Raw genomic sequence first — 15,679 nt, 5'->3', positions numbered from 1 at the left:
GGGTCTCCGGGTGGTTTCCCCGCCTTTGGCAATAGTACCAGGCTCTGCCTCTTCCAAGCTTCTGGGAGAATTCCCTCGTCCAGGCATTTCTGCATAGCAGACCTGAATATCTCGGGAGCCTCTGCAATAGCTACTTTTAAGGCCAGGTTCGGAACTCCGTCCGGACCTGGGGCCTTACCTACGCTAAGGGACTTAGCTATCCCCGTAAGTTCCACATCGGTGACCCTCTCCTCATCGTCAGCCCCAGTCCCCGGCTGTCCTACGAAAGGAGGCCAAGGACTAGGATCATGACACGGAAAAAGTCCTCCAATGATCCCCTCCAACATCTCTGGAGATTGCTCTGTAGGAGCCATCACCCCTCTCGTCTTGGCCATAACGATCCTGTAAGCGTCACCCCACGGGTTCGTATTGGCACTCTGACAGAGACCCTCGAAGCAGGCCTTTTTGCTTGCTCTTATCTCGGTCTTGAGCGCGGCTTTTGCAGCGGCGAACACCACCCGCCGTTCGTTTCGCTCTTCCTCTGATCGTGCTCGCTGCATCCACCGCCTAGCCCGTAGGCAGGCGCGGCGCAGGTCCGCAATCGCGTTGGCCCACCAGTAAGCCGGTGGCCTCCCATTTCTAGGGTGGACTCGCCTAGGCATGGTCGCATCACACGCACGTGAGAGCACCGCTACCAGCTCGTCGCCGTCTAAACCGATTAAGTTTCGCTCACGGCGGAGCGCTTCCCTAAATACCTCTTCGTCGAAGTATGATGTCTTCCACCTACGAGGGCTTGGCCTTGGCCTAGCCGCCTCTTCTTCTATCCGCTGTCTGCTATCGTTGTAGTCGATACTGTAGCGAACCGCCAGGTGGCCGCTGTGAGTGTAGCCACATTTACTCTCCAGTTCGAACTACTTGTTAGGCCAGGACTACAAAAGGTCACGTCAATAATTGACTCCGCTCCGTTTCGACTAAAGGTACTCTTGGTACCGACATTAGCCAAGTCGACATCTAAGATGGCCAGTGTTTCTAGCAGGATCTGATCCCGCTGATTCGTGAAACGGCTTCCCCATTCCACGGCCCAGGCATCAGTGCTGAAAAATTCATTTCGTCATATCTAAATTCAATCACCTACAGCTCATTTTAGAAGCTGAACCTGAGAATATGGTATATGAAAAACTTGTGCGGCTAGACCAGTTCTGCAAGAAAGTCACGGAAAAAACGATATTTTTCGAATATTTAAGGTAAATGTCTCGGACTACCTTCGAAAACTGCAAATGATGTTCACGGTGAATATCATTTGGCATTTTTCAAAGGTAGGCCGTGACATTTACCTTAAATATTCAAAAAATAGCTGTTTTTCCGTGACTTTCTTGCAGAACTGGTCTAGCCGCACAAGTTTTTCATATACCTTGTTCTCAGGTTCAGCTTCTAAAATGAGCTGTAGGTGATTGAATTTAGATATGACGAAATGAAATTTTCAGCACTGCTCAAGAACAGTTTGGATGATGTAGGAGATCCCGAATAATCTGATACTATCTATTGAACTTTCAGAAGACTTACTGGAAATGATAGGTTACAAATCGTAGCTTTGTATAATTAAATAAGTTACCGTTACACTTGTAGACTTTAGGATCTAAATCCAAGAACAGTTCGGATGGCCTAGGATTTCCCTACCCATCTGATACTGTCTATTGATTTTTTCAGAAGACTCACCGGTCATGATAGATAACAAATCGTAGCTTTGTATACTGAAAGAAGTTACCATCACACGCGTAGACTTTAGGATCTAAACTCAAGAACAGTTTGGATGACCTAGGATATCCCGACTAATCTGATACCGTCTATTGAATTTTTCAGAAGACTCACTAGGCATGATATATTACAAATCGTAGCTTTGAATACTGAAAGAAGTTACCATTACACCCGTAGACTTTAGGATCTAAACTCAAGAACAGTTTGGATGACCAAGGTTATCCCAACAGATTTAATACTGTCTATTAAATTTTCAAAAGACTCACTGGACATGATAGATTACAAATAGTAGCTTTGTATAATGAAAGAAGTTACCGTTTCACCAGCAGACTTTAGGATCTAAACTCAAGAATTGTTTGGATGACCTAGGATATTCAGAAAAAATATTCTGCATGATATTCTACCCTTTTTATGCTATTGAGCACCAAAACAACAGAAAAACGTAGAAAAAGTTCCATAATAACAATAACGCATGGAAAGCTTTCCAGTGTGATATATGAGCACTTCTACCTTTTTTAACCCTTATGTGGCCGGCAGGGTACCCGGGTACCCAGCATCCATTTAAAATACACGGTGTAGAAAAAAGCAAAAAGTTTGCCTGCCACATAACGGTTAACTGAGAGCATCTTCTGCTGATGATCATTGTGTATGTGTATATCGTATTCTCTGCCTATGGAGGTTCATTACGAGAAGTTCATGGATCAACCGGGAATTGTCTTATGTTGTTATTACGATGGTTCTTGATGGTCTTTGGAAGGACGTCTATAGTTTGGGTTTTTAAAAAGGTGGATAGATTACATTGGTTATAAGGGTTTTACCTAAATTACAGATTTATGTTCAGCTATCTGTATGTACAGAATTCTAGAAACGTCATAATGTGTCCAACTTTTCGTGACAAACATGAAACTTTCTCATACGGAAGCGTCTTGTCTCCTTTTCCCCTGTAAACTTTCTTCTGTTTCGCACGCCAAGATGATAATGGAAAATTACGCATCTCTGATTATTACATAAACAGGATAGTGCCAAGAATGCGGTTGGACAGATGTTCTTAACATTGCGTGATAGAGCACTGCTGCTCAGCTGGTAAGGTAAGATGCAATGCATGGTTCTGCAGAAAGCGGTTCCATGCGGTTATCACTCAAAATAGATCAGTACGAGGCACGAAGTAAGAAAATAACATGCGTCTCCGGTGCAATAATGTTTTTCACTGTAATCAGTGCGGGAGCAGGACCGGTTTAGTCCGTTCAGGGAACGTACTTGGCCAGTGGAAAATCGGTGCTTTGCCAAATGGATGAAGACGATGGGAACGAAACAACACAAACATGATGTAAATGAAAAAAAAACATTAGCAGCAAGACGAAGCGAATTCCGTCCAACTTTTTCATCTTTCTTTGTTTTTTGATTGCCATTTTCGATGAGGTGATATTGATTAGAGGGAATTATTAATACTAATTACAAATATTCGAAAAAAGTTGAATTACAGAGTTGCTATTGAACATTGTGTAGTTAGAATACAGTAAATACTGCAAAAAAAATGGTTGAATTGGACTTTTGGGGAGGGAGTACTCTAATCTGGGATATATAGGTGCAGTTGGTCAGTATGAGTTTAAATTTCCTAACCTTTTTGCTAACAGCATAGAAATGGTAGAATAAGATGCAGACTATTCTTTCTGGATATGCTAGGTCATCCAAACTGTTCTTGATTTCAGATCCTAAAGTCGGCTCGTGTAACGGTAACTTCTTTCATTATACAAAGCTACGATTTGTAATCTATCATGTCCAGTAAGTCTTCCGAATGTTCAATAGACAGTATCAGATCAGTCGGAAGATCCTGAGCCATCCAAACTGTTTTTGAGTTTAAATCCTAAGTTCTACGCGTGTAACGGTAACTTCTTTCATTTTACGAAGCTACGATTGGTAATCTATCATGTCCAGGAAGTCTTCTGATTGTTCAATAGCCAGTATCAGATCAGTTGGGATATCCTAGGCCATCCAAATTGCTCTTGAGTTCAGATTTTGAAGGCTACGGGTGTAACGGTAACTTCTTTCATTATACAAAGCTACGATTTTTAATCTATCATGCCCAGTTGGTCTTCTGAATATTCAAAATCAGATCAGTCGGAATATCCTAGACCTAGGCCATCCAAACTGTACTGGATCCTAAAGTCTACGCGTGTAGCGATAACTTCTTTAATTATACAAAGCTACTATTTGTGTTCTATCATGTCCAGTGAATCTTCTGAATATTCAATAGACACTTGGTGTTTTTTTCGGCTTTCAGTCACAGAAAAAGCGTTGATTATTTCAAATCATCGGCAATGATTTGAAATAATCAACGATTTTTCTGTGACTGAAAGCCGATAAAACACCAAGTTTCCGTAAAATCCAGTCAGTCCCTATATGAAAGTTCAATAGACAGTATCAGATCAATCGGAATATCCTAGGTCATCCAAACTGTTCTTGAGTTAAGATTCTAAAGTCTACTCGTAACTTCTATCATTTTACAAAGCTATGATTTGTAATCTATCATGTCCAGTAAGCCTTATCAATGTTCAATTGACAGTATCAGATCAGTCGGAATATCCTAGGCCATCCAAACTGTTCTTGAGTTTAGATCCTAAAGTCGACGCGTGTAACGGTAACATTTTTCTTTATACAAAGCTACGATTTGTATTCTATAATGTCCAGTAAATCTTCTGAATGTTCAATAGACAGTATCAGATCAATCGGAGTATCCTAGGGCATCCAAACTATTTTGAGTTTAGATCCTAAAGTCTACGCGTGTAACGGTAACTTCTTTCATTATAAAAAGCTACTATTTGTATCATGCCCAGTAAGTCTTCTGAATGTTCAATAGACAGCATTAGATCAGTCGGACTATCCTTGGCCATCAAAACTGTTGTTGTGTTTAAATACTAAACACGTAGCTTATAAAAAGCTACGATTTGTATTCTATCATGTCCAGTAAGTCTTCTGGAAATTAGACAGTATAAGATTAGTTGGGATATCTTAGGTCATCCAAACTGCTCTTGAGTTTAGATCCTGAATTCAGCCGGTGTAACGTCCAGTATATCATGTCCAGTAAGTCTTCTGAATGTTCAATAGACAGTATTAGATCAGTCGGAATATCCAAGGTCATTCAAATTGTTCTTGAGTTTAGATCTTAATGTCCACGCGTGTAACTGTAACTTTTTTCATTGTGAAAAGCTACGATTTGTAATCTATCATGTCCAGTAAAACTTCTGAATGTTAAATGGACATCAGATCGGCAGGGGTTATCCAAACTATTATGATGTTAAAAATCTAACATCTCCAGCAATTGAAGTTTCTGTTGTAATGATTCAATCCTTTTCATTTATTTAGCGTTCATAACAGTCATAATTAAACTGAATCAACAATTCTTCATCACAATACTCGGTTCGTGGCTGCAGTCCCTATCCTCGGCCGCGTCTCACATTTGCCTTCAGATTTGCGCTTGAAATTTGGCTTTGTCATATCTTCACTTTAGCTGGAATTGCTTAGTTGTAGGGAAGTTTAGTAATCCTGAAATATCTCAAAGGTATTTTGGAATGGCTCTGAGTTTCACAGAAGTTCACGGATCTGGATGGGTTAGATTAGGTAATGTAAGTTTTTTAATAATGACTACAACGAATGCAGATTTCAATAAATGAGTTTCATAAAAAATTGGACAACCTTAAATGTTTCAAAGGTACAGAACAGTGCGTATTAGTCTTTGAAGAATATTAGGAAATATGGTTCATTATGTATAATTATTTAGTGTAGCAGGCTAGCATTGCAAGTGTAGATATAAAGCTGTGTACTTCATGAAAGATTGGAAAATCAAAATTATCTCACATCTATCATGAAGTGACCCTTGAGAGTTAAGAGGTTCATGGATCCTATTTGGTAATGTAACGTTACTATTTTGAATGAAATCACCTCGTGTTACAGTGGTTAGTTGATAAAAAAGCTAAGGTCCATAACAGTAACGATGGCCCGATATATCCCAACGCTTATTGTTCTTTGAACTACTTTAGTAAATATAGTGAATGTAACACTACTCAACGTACTGGTAAAAACTATTACCACATGTGTAGATCTGAAGCTATGGTCTCCGAAGTAGTTTGGTTGATCTGAAATATATCAAAATTATGACCCTGGAATGACTAATGTAATGCCAGGAAGATTACAGATAACAGTTGGATCTGTAATGTTACAGTTCAGTGTGAGAATTACCACTGTTACTGTCAAGAACTAAACTTCAATACAGTTTGGACGACCCTTGATATCCCAAGGGTTCATAATAATTTATTGTAGACTTCAGGTTGATCCACTAACCGCGATTAATTTTGCAACGTTACTCAGTATATCAGATATGGATGATATGTAGACCTGAAGTTCTGAACTAAAAGGTAGTTTGGTTGACCTGGAATATCCTTATAGTTCCAGATTTCAAGAGTTTCAAGGCAATCAGAAAATCAAAGGGTATGGTTTATGGGAAATTGAAATAACATGGCATCTAACATAGATATGCGATGAATATTAGTGTTTTTTTTTTCTCTAAAAGTCCTTCAAATAGGGTAAGGGAGGTATTTTTGACCCCTTTAGGAAGTGGATGAACAATTTAGCTAAAACAGGTTTTTACTATAAAACAAGGATACATTCAGTAGGCATTACGTAGAGCTACATGTTTCTGTCGAAAGGAGCCAAACAGAACTCAAAACTTTTGTAGTAAATACAAGAAATATCAAAACTCCTGAATGATCTTGGGCTTCTATTTTAACCCACCTAATTAAATTTAAATTGCATGATTAAATGAAAGAACCAAAACAAAAACTTTACACATAGTTAAAACTTCGTAAGTATTACAACGTTTTTTTTCGCTTTCTGAGGCAGGGACCGTTTAAAAATTACGCAACTTTCAAAAATGAAGAAATTTTGTTGCAATCGTTAGTTTTTTTTGTGTTTTCACACATTGTAGTATGTATGATGTTTCATAAAAAAAGTTCCTGCAAAACGTGGATTCATTAACTATTGGAAGACGTCAATCACCATACATGGCCAAAATACCTGCTCGGGCCAAAATACCTCCACCTCAAACATCTTCGAAAGCGATTTGAATTCATCCAACCGTTTCCGAGTTATACATTTTTGAAGAAGAAAATTGTTTTTTATACGCCATTTTCAAGAAGAATATTACAAAACATGGGCCCATATAGCCGAGGCGGTAAACGCACGGGTATTCAGAATGACCATGCTGAGGGTGACGGGTTCGATTCCCGGTCGGTCCAGGATCTTTTCGTAAAGGAAATTTCCTTGACTTCCTTGGGCATAGAGTATCTTCGTGGCTGCCACACGATATACACATGCAAAATGGTCATTGGCAGAGGAAGCTCTCAGTTAATAACTGTGGAAGTGCTCATAGAACACTAAGCTGAGAAGCAGGCTTTGTCCCAGTGAGGACGTTACGCCAAGAAGAGGAGGATTACAAAACAAAAAATATGAAAAACATTTCAAGATGGAAGCTTGAGCAGATTTCATTTAACCCGTAAACCCCCGGGACGATCGGCAGAAATACAATAACTTCTTTGTTTTTAAACATTTTATCCTGGATTTTTTTTATAGTCAAGGGGAATAGTTGTGCTAAGAAATGCATGGTACCTCCCCACTTTGCACCCTACCCCTTTTCCTGGTAGCCGAAAATACGTGGCTATTTCTGTATTTTTTTTTTAAATTCTACAAGTTTTTACTAAAATTTCATCTTTTTGCTAATCATCAATAGTTTACAGTGATCTTTGACATGCAATGTATTACTACCCATCATAGTCTGTTGAAGTTTTGATCCCAGAGCTATTCTAAGGCCTCCAAAGTACTCCGAAGTTTGGTCACAATTCCAACATCGTATTTCAAATTTTATACACGATGAATCATCACAGAACATAGTTTACGGTACTCAGAAAGCCTCAAAGCACTCCTAGAATATTCATGGTACATGAATTGGGTGATCTAGGTCATCCAAATCACTCTGGAATTCATTTTCTTAAGACCTACATCTACCATCGTTTGTGTTCACTATGTTCATGAAATTTAGTCACGTTGATGTCCATTAGACTTCGTAATGCTAAGAGCAACTCGATATTGTGGTAGTTGGACATGCCGTGAAATACAAATGGCCTCCAAAACACTTTGAAGTTTGGGTTACGATATCTACATACTGTATCATGCTTTAATTGTAAAAAATATTCATGGGATGTAGTCTATACTGCTGATGGAGCCTCAGTGCACAACTATAATACTTTTGGTACATTCATGGGGTATCCCAGGCTTTCCAAACTATTTTGGAATTAGGACCATCAAGGTCTACAGGCTCAAGAGTAGAGTTTACTCTATCGGTATAATTCTTTCACGATTGTGTCTGTTGCACCTCATAATATTGCGAGTATGTCTAAGTATGTGTTGCTATTTGGGTGTCCACTGGTATTCAAATAGACCCAATATATTTTGAAGTATTTGGAAGAATTCTTCCAGGTATTTTTCAATAAAGTATTCTACCAGAAATTCCTACAAGACTACCCTCAAGTAATCAAGAATTCCACCAAAAATTTCTTCAAGAATTTCTTCAGAATTCCTCAAAGAATCCCTTTATGTATTCTTCCAATAAATTCTCCAGGAATTCCTCGTAGACTTCGGCCAACAAATTCTCAAAACATTTCTCCAGGAATTTCTCCAAGAGTTTCACCAGGAATTTCTCAAAGAATTTATCCAGTAATCCGCAGGTAATCGTCCAGATATTCTTCCAAAAAATACTCCAGAGATTCATCCGAGATTACTTTCAGGCATTTCTCCAGAAATTCCACCAGGAATTCGTGAAGATTTTTTTCAAGGATTCCCAACAGAAATTACTTCAAGAAATCCTCCAGGAGTTCCTCCATGGATTTTTTTAGGAAATTTCAAGAGTTCCTCCCGAAATTTCCTTATGAATACCTCCAGAATCCTTCAGGAAACCTTTAGTAATTCCTCAAGAAAATACTCCTAAGATTACTGTAAGAATTCGTACGAGAATTCCTTCAGAGATATCCTCAGAAATTCCTTCAGAAGTTCTTAAGGAATTACGGCAAAATTCCTCAAAAAATTACTCAAGAAACTCCTTCAGGAATTACTCCAGGAACTCTGTCAGGAATTCCTTGATAAATTCTTCCTGATGGAATTCCACCAGGAAGTTCTTCAGGAGTTCCTCTTATAATATCTTCAGGAATTCCCCCCAAGAATTCCTCCAGGATTTCCACCAATAATTCCTCAAGAAATTTCACCAAGAATTCATCCAGGAATTCCTCCAAGACATTTTCCTAGAATTCTTCCAAAAATTTTTCCAGGAATTCCTCCAAAAACCCTACAGGACCTTTCTCAAGAATTTAACAAGGGTCCCTCTATGACTTCTGCCAAGAATCCCTTCAGGAATTTCTCCACAAAAAGTCCTCCGAGGAACTGATCCGAGACTTCTCCAGAAATTTCTCCAAAAATTCCTCCAGGAATTTCTCCAAGATTTTTTTCAGTTATTCCTAAGAAAACTTCTGCTAAGAATTTCTCCAAGAATCCGTCCAGGAATTCCTTCGGAAATTCTTTCAGAAATTCCGACAGTAACACTGTTAAGAATTTCTCCATAACCTGCTCCAATGCTTCTGTCAAAAATTCCTCCAAGAATCACTCCAGGAATTTAAGCAGGGATTTCTTTATAAATTTTTCTAGGAAAACCTCTAGGGATTTTTCAATAAATACCTTCAGGAATTCTTCTAGGAAATCCTTGTAAAATTCCTCCAGAAATGCCTACAGGAAATTCCCAAGGTATTCCATCAGAAAATCATCCAAGAACTCCTCCAGGAATTCCTCCAACAATTCAGAACTCCTGCCAAAATTCCCTTCCATGAATTAATTCAGGAATACCTTCAAGACTTCCTTCAAGAATTCCACCAAGATTTTCTCTAGGAATTCCATCAGGAATTCCTTGAAAAAATCTTTCTGGAATTCCTCCAAGAATTCCTCCAAGAATTCCTACAAGAATTCTACCAGGAATTTGTCCAAGAATTTCTTGAAGAAGTTTCTGTATAAAATCCTGCAGGAATTCCTGGAGTACTTTCTGGAAGAATTCATGTAGTGTGGAAGAAATTTAAAAGAACATCCTGGCCCTGGGGGAAATCTTAGAGGAATTCCTGAAAGATTTACTTGAAGAAGTCTTGAAGGAATTCCTGGAGGAATTTCGAAGTTATTTTTTATTGTAATTTTTATTACCTGGAGTAATTTCAGCAGAAGTTCCTGGAATATTCCTTGTATAGGAATTCCTGGAGTACTTCCTGGAATAAATCTTGGAGGAAATCCTGGAGGAATTCCTGGAGAAAACTTTGGAGTGTTTTCTGGAGCAATTCCCGGAATATTTATTGTAGGAATTCCTGGAGTATTTCCCGGATTAATTCGTAGAGGAATTCCAGTAATTATTCCACGAGGAATTCGTAGAGTAAGTCCTGGAGGCATTCTTGAAGGAATTGATGGACGAATTTCTGGAGGTATTCCTGGACGAATTCTTGGAGAAATTCTAAGCCGATGTTTTGGAGGAATACCTGGAGAAATTTGCTGGAGGTTTTTTGAGAAATGTCTTGAAGATATTCTTTGGGGAATTTTTGGAGGACTTCCTGTTGGAGTTCCAAGACGAATTGATTATGGAATACCTGAAAGAGTTCCTGGAGGAATTCCTGGTGTAATTCCCGAAGGAATTTCGGGATCAATTTTTGGCGTAATTCCTCAACAGTTTTCGGAGGCATTTCTGAGGAAATCCCTGAAGGAATTCTCGTACGAATTCTTAGAGCTATCTCAGGAGTTTTTTTTGAGGAATTACTAAAGGTTTCCTGAAGGAACCTAGGGGTGTTCATAGAAAAATTTGTGGAGGAATTTTCAAAAAACTTTCCAAAAAATCCCTAGAAGAATTCTACGAAGAATTCCTGAAGAAGTTCCTGGAGGATTTCCTGAAGTAATTTCTGTTGGAATTCCTTGATAAATTCGCGAATTCCTGGAGGAATTTCTGGAGAAATGCCTGAATATAATCTCGGATGAACCCTTGGAGTATTTTTTGGATGGATTTTGGAACGATTTCCAGGAGGTTTCGGGAGAAATTTTTTGACGATTTTCTAGAGAAATTCCTTGAGAGCTTCTTGGAAAAAACCATAGAGGAATTCTTGGAGGAATTCCTGGAGAAACTCTTGGGGGAATTTCTGGAGGAATGATTGGAGAATTACTAAGCTGAAGTCTATGAGGAATTCCTGGAGAGTTTGGGGGCTATCGACTGTGAAAACTTGTGTTGAAATGGTTTTCGGCTTATGCAGTCGGGAGACCAGTTTAAACGTTATTTTTTAATTTTGATCCTTCTGATCCTGGAGAAATTGTTGGAGGAATACCTAAAGGGATTCTTGAAGAAACTCATGGTGGAATTCTTGAAGGAATTCTTGGAGAAATTCCTGGAGTGATTCTTGTAGGAATTTCAGGTAGAATGCTTGGAGGAACTCCTGGAAAAATTTTCGAGGAATCTCTTGAAAAATTTCTGGAAGAATTCTTCCAGGATTTCTTGGAGGAATACCTGGGAAGATTATTTGAGGGATTCTTGGCGAAAGTCTTGGAAGAATTCCTGAAGGATTTTTTTGAGAAGCTACACCGATAAAGTAAAGACATGCAGTAGAGCTTGTGGAGCTTGAAGATCTTTATCCCATATTAATTTGAATGACCTAGATCACCAAGTGAATGGAGGGGGGGGGGGGGTGGTTTGTGCCATGTGTTTCTTAGCACAACTGTTCCCCTTGACTATAAAAAAATTCGAGGGTAAAATGTTTAAAAACAAAGAAGATATTGCATTTCTGCCAAAAGTAAATCTTCCCGGGTGTTTACGGATTAACGCGATTCGTTTGTTGAATTTCCAGCTATAATTAATGAATCACATTTATGATTCAATTCACACACTGCTTATTTACTTAGTTCAACTTTTAAATTATATTCTAAGTTTATTTTTCTAAATAAGGCAATGGCTAGGAATAACGATCTAACATTTGTTAGGATTCATGTTAACAATTATTACCATTATAATAAACTATTATTTTTATTATCAAGTTTTTCAGTTCTAACCTGTTTCATCTCGTAGTTATTTATATAGGAAAGAATATTAATAACTGATTTGTAATAAAAATGTTAATCAAACAAAATAAATAGATTGCTTCATTTTTGTAGACTGGCGTTGTAATTTGTTTACATCAAAGGAAAAGCGCCAACGTAAACCGTGTCGTCCCACCAATTTATTCACTTCGTCATTGATTAATGGGCTGCATCACACCTGCCAAACTCTGCTCTGACCTACATTTCCGTGTTCATTCACCGAATCCAAAACATAACATTCCCCTCCACATCGGGAAAACTGAGGGAAATTTCTTACTCGACTCGTTATCCTTTTCTCCTGTGAGAAAAATTCTCAGTCTCTCACAGCATCCCTGTTCGTGTCGGAGCGCTCGTGTTGGGATTCATCTCGAACACGGTTCGTAGTTATACGTCCTAGTTTACGATGCTGGGAGGATGCCTATAAAAGAAACACGGATGTTTCGAGTTCAATCATTTCCTAACGGACATTACTAGAGATTACTTGCAGTGAAATCAGAAGCAAACAGTTGGACTATTCAAACAGAAAGTGTATAGTGTTAATGTGCTTTGGATTACTATTGAAGGCAGAATGTTGACCTGTGAGAAGATGGATAACAACAACCTGTCCCCAAGCACTGGGATTACTAATGGGACAGGCATGAATAACAACAACAGCAGCGAGAATATCTACATCGATATTCCGACGCCTTCGACCAGAAGTGTTTCGCCACTGTCCTCGGCCTCACCAGGAAAGGATAAATCGTTCGGGTTCTTTCACAATATCTACCGGAAGATAAGTTTGAAATCCAATGACGAAAACAGTGCTCATGAAGAAGACTCTCGGAGTTCCTCGGTAGACTCGTGTTCCTCGCTCAGTGATCGCCTCCAAGCACCTCCAAAGCAGCGCCGATCCAGCCCGTGCGTTGAACTGGCAGATCAAACATCCACGCTGGAAACCTCAGGCACGTCTTCTGACTCGGTGAACAATTTGGACAAACAGGGAAGAACCACCCGGAGGTCTTCGGTTCGTAAGCTCCTTGAGAGCCTATCGATCGGAACTCCCCCAAGGGCGCGATCCCTTTCCTGCAGCAGCACCTCGGTGAACTTCCTCAGCAGTCAGAAAAGCCTTAAACAGAAGGCCGAATCGAAAGCATCGTTGTTCAGCTCCAACAGTGCTTCGGCCACCACAACGACCAACACCAATGCCAGCAGCAAACCACCGCCAAAGAAGATCCTCCGCAGACCAGTTTCCTACACCTACATCCGGGGTATCTCCGGACTGCCAACGCAACGTGTTCCCAGGTCTTCGATCTGCTGTAGCTACTATGCGCGCTAGGTGAACCATCAGGACACCTAAGCGCCACAATGTCGCCATATCAACACTTCTATAAACCTACGGATAGTAATAATTCCTCCGGAACAAGTATCGCAGAGCAGCAGAACGAACTTAAGTGACTTATGAGTGTTTGTATGATCGAGAAGCGTTTTCAGTGAAGTTTGGGAAGGACTTTGGGACAAACACAACTAAATTGGCATTCGGTACCTTGCAAATTTGATATCTTTTACGCAGCCACTGATTGGACTATGTATTGTGTTAAGTAGTTTGTAAAAAGGAAGATTCAAAAGAAAAAACGAAGTTAGGTGATGAATTGAGATATGATGGACTTTGGTGGAAACCCGGACGATTAAAGTGCAATTAAATACTCTTAATTGATAGAGTGCTCCACAGCATTCAAAGCTTATGGAATAAGAGAACAAAATTGACCAATATAATTAATTGATATGACACGGTGGAGTATTGCGGATACCTTTGTTTGAAAACTAAGTGATCTAGTTAAGCTTACTACTAGTGTTAATTAAAAAAGGATGTGAATGATGCGCGGATTGAGTGTATGTGTTGTACGTTTGATAGAAGAAAAAATATTCAAGCTCAATTCCGATACTGTGTAGGGTGGATGAAACAGTGTAAAGATGTCACGGAGCTGATAAACACCAACAAATTCTAAACTTTGAGTTTTAAGGAGTTACAATGATTACTATCGATAGAATTTACATTACTCTACTGTGTTTCCTTATGTCATTTTGTCCACTTCCCTTGACGTTCAATCATGTAAAAACTAATCAAAGAAAAAAAATATCAACGGTAAATATTGACTTGTCAATGCACTAATGTTCGAGTTGATCTCGTTTGTTTTGTAGATAATTTGCATCATTAATAAAAATGAAAATATAAATACAGTCGCTAACCATTTACATGTCCTATCCGAACATCCTCTCGAAAAATCCAAAATCTCAAGTCTCTTCCATGTGATTGATCTGCAATGTGAACACTGATCCAGGTAAGTCTTTATTTGGAATTTTAGACAAAAAATAACTTCTATATTGTTTTTCCATGGTTTATGATAGTTGCTTATAGAAAATAGGGTGTTATTTTTGTTCAGTGTGGGTTATCTATATTTTTGATATTTTTACACCCCAATCGAGCAGAACAATTTTTAATAGTACTGAGCAGTAGTCTCCCAAATAGAAAAAGCACAGAGAAGCAGACGTAACACTTAGAACAAATTTCATTAATTCCATCGTCACGAAAACGTTATAGTCCAATGCTAAATATATTGTGCTTGGCCGGCTCACCACTAGGTGGTGGTAGTGAGCAATCGTCAAACAGAAGCAAAAACGATGCTAGCGCCGCGAGTGGTCAATTGACCACCTACCGAATATTTGAATCAACCGTTGAAAAGGTGATCGATGGGAAGTGAGCAGAATGAATCGTCTGTTTCTCTGTGAAAAAAGTGTCGAAAAGTTAACATGCTCACCTCTAAAATGATAGATGAGAGACCTAAAATCAAAAGTTCCATGCCCGAAAACTCAAACTAACAATATTTAGATGTTGCAACTGGATTAAAAAGAAAAATGGCATTAGTAAATCATAGTTCTGGGTGAGTATTGTGTTGTTCTTTGCTGTGCATGCATCGCTCTGTAAAGGGTGAGTATGGCAGCATAATCGATCGCGTTCGCTATTGTCTCGAGAGAAAATCAAAACAATAGATGCGCGGGTGTTCAGTGTTCAGTATTGTGTTGTTCTTTGCTGAGTATTGTGTTGTTCTTTACAGAGAAGAACATTAATCAAGACATTAGATGGTGAGATCTTTCCAATATTATTTATTTATTTATAAATTATTCTACTTTAGTATATTTATTTTATAACTGCATATAAGTTGAAAATTCGCTATTTTCAACATCCTTTCATCTATTGGAAGATGCTTCAGTTCTGGGCTCTTTCTAAGTTGATGAAGGGATTTATAAATGCTTGCAAGGACTTGGCCAGGTGTGTGGAGCTGAGTGAGTCTATGACATTGTAGATAGTAGCGACATCAGCAATGTCAATGGAAATTCAACTTTGCAACTCCATCCAAGATTTGTGCAAGTATTCATGCTATGCTATGCTATGCTATGCTAGTAAATCATAGTTCTGGGTCTCGCAAACAAAAAATGGAGAAAATTTGGATCATTAAAGTTGAATCTATATATTTGGCATAAACAAACAGACGTAAATCTCAGAGGAAATTCGTTAAAACTTTTGCGTGATGTCTTTTTTCATGAACATACTGTCACCTTTTGGAGGAATCGCGTGAGACACTGTCGGCCATTATGGGCCATTTAACGTTTGTCTAACACGCACACTTCTAAACAATTTGCCTGTAATTTTCGTTTACATCATTCAGCAACGTGTTCACTAGCGCCTCTGGTGGATCAAATAAAATGTAAATTAATCGTT

General features: G+C 38.8%; 1 protein-coding gene across 1 annotated transcript; it reads left to right on the top strand.

Annotated features, from left to right (window-relative positions):
• Positions 1 to 12,364: 12,364 nt before the first annotated feature.
• LOC109426738 (uncharacterized) lies at positions 12,365 to 14,277 on the top strand. Its single transcript, XM_019702275.3, has one exon. The coding sequence runs from the start codon at positions 12,491 to 12,493 to the stop codon at positions 13,235 to 13,237; it is 747 nt and encodes a 248-aa protein (XP_019557820.2). The 5' UTR covers positions 12,365 to 12,490; the 3' UTR covers positions 13,238 to 14,277.
• Positions 14,278 to 15,679: the final 1,402 nt, after the last annotated feature.

The sequence above is a fragment of the Aedes albopictus genome, chromosome 2 (genome assembly GCF_035046485.1).
Source record: "Aedes albopictus strain Foshan chromosome 2, AalbF5, whole genome shotgun sequence".
NCBI classification, from domain to species: domain Eukaryota; kingdom Metazoa; phylum Arthropoda; class Insecta; order Diptera; family Culicidae; genus Aedes; species Aedes albopictus.
Note: the sequence above shows the minus strand (reverse complement) of the source record. Positions and strands in the feature narration are given on the sequence as shown.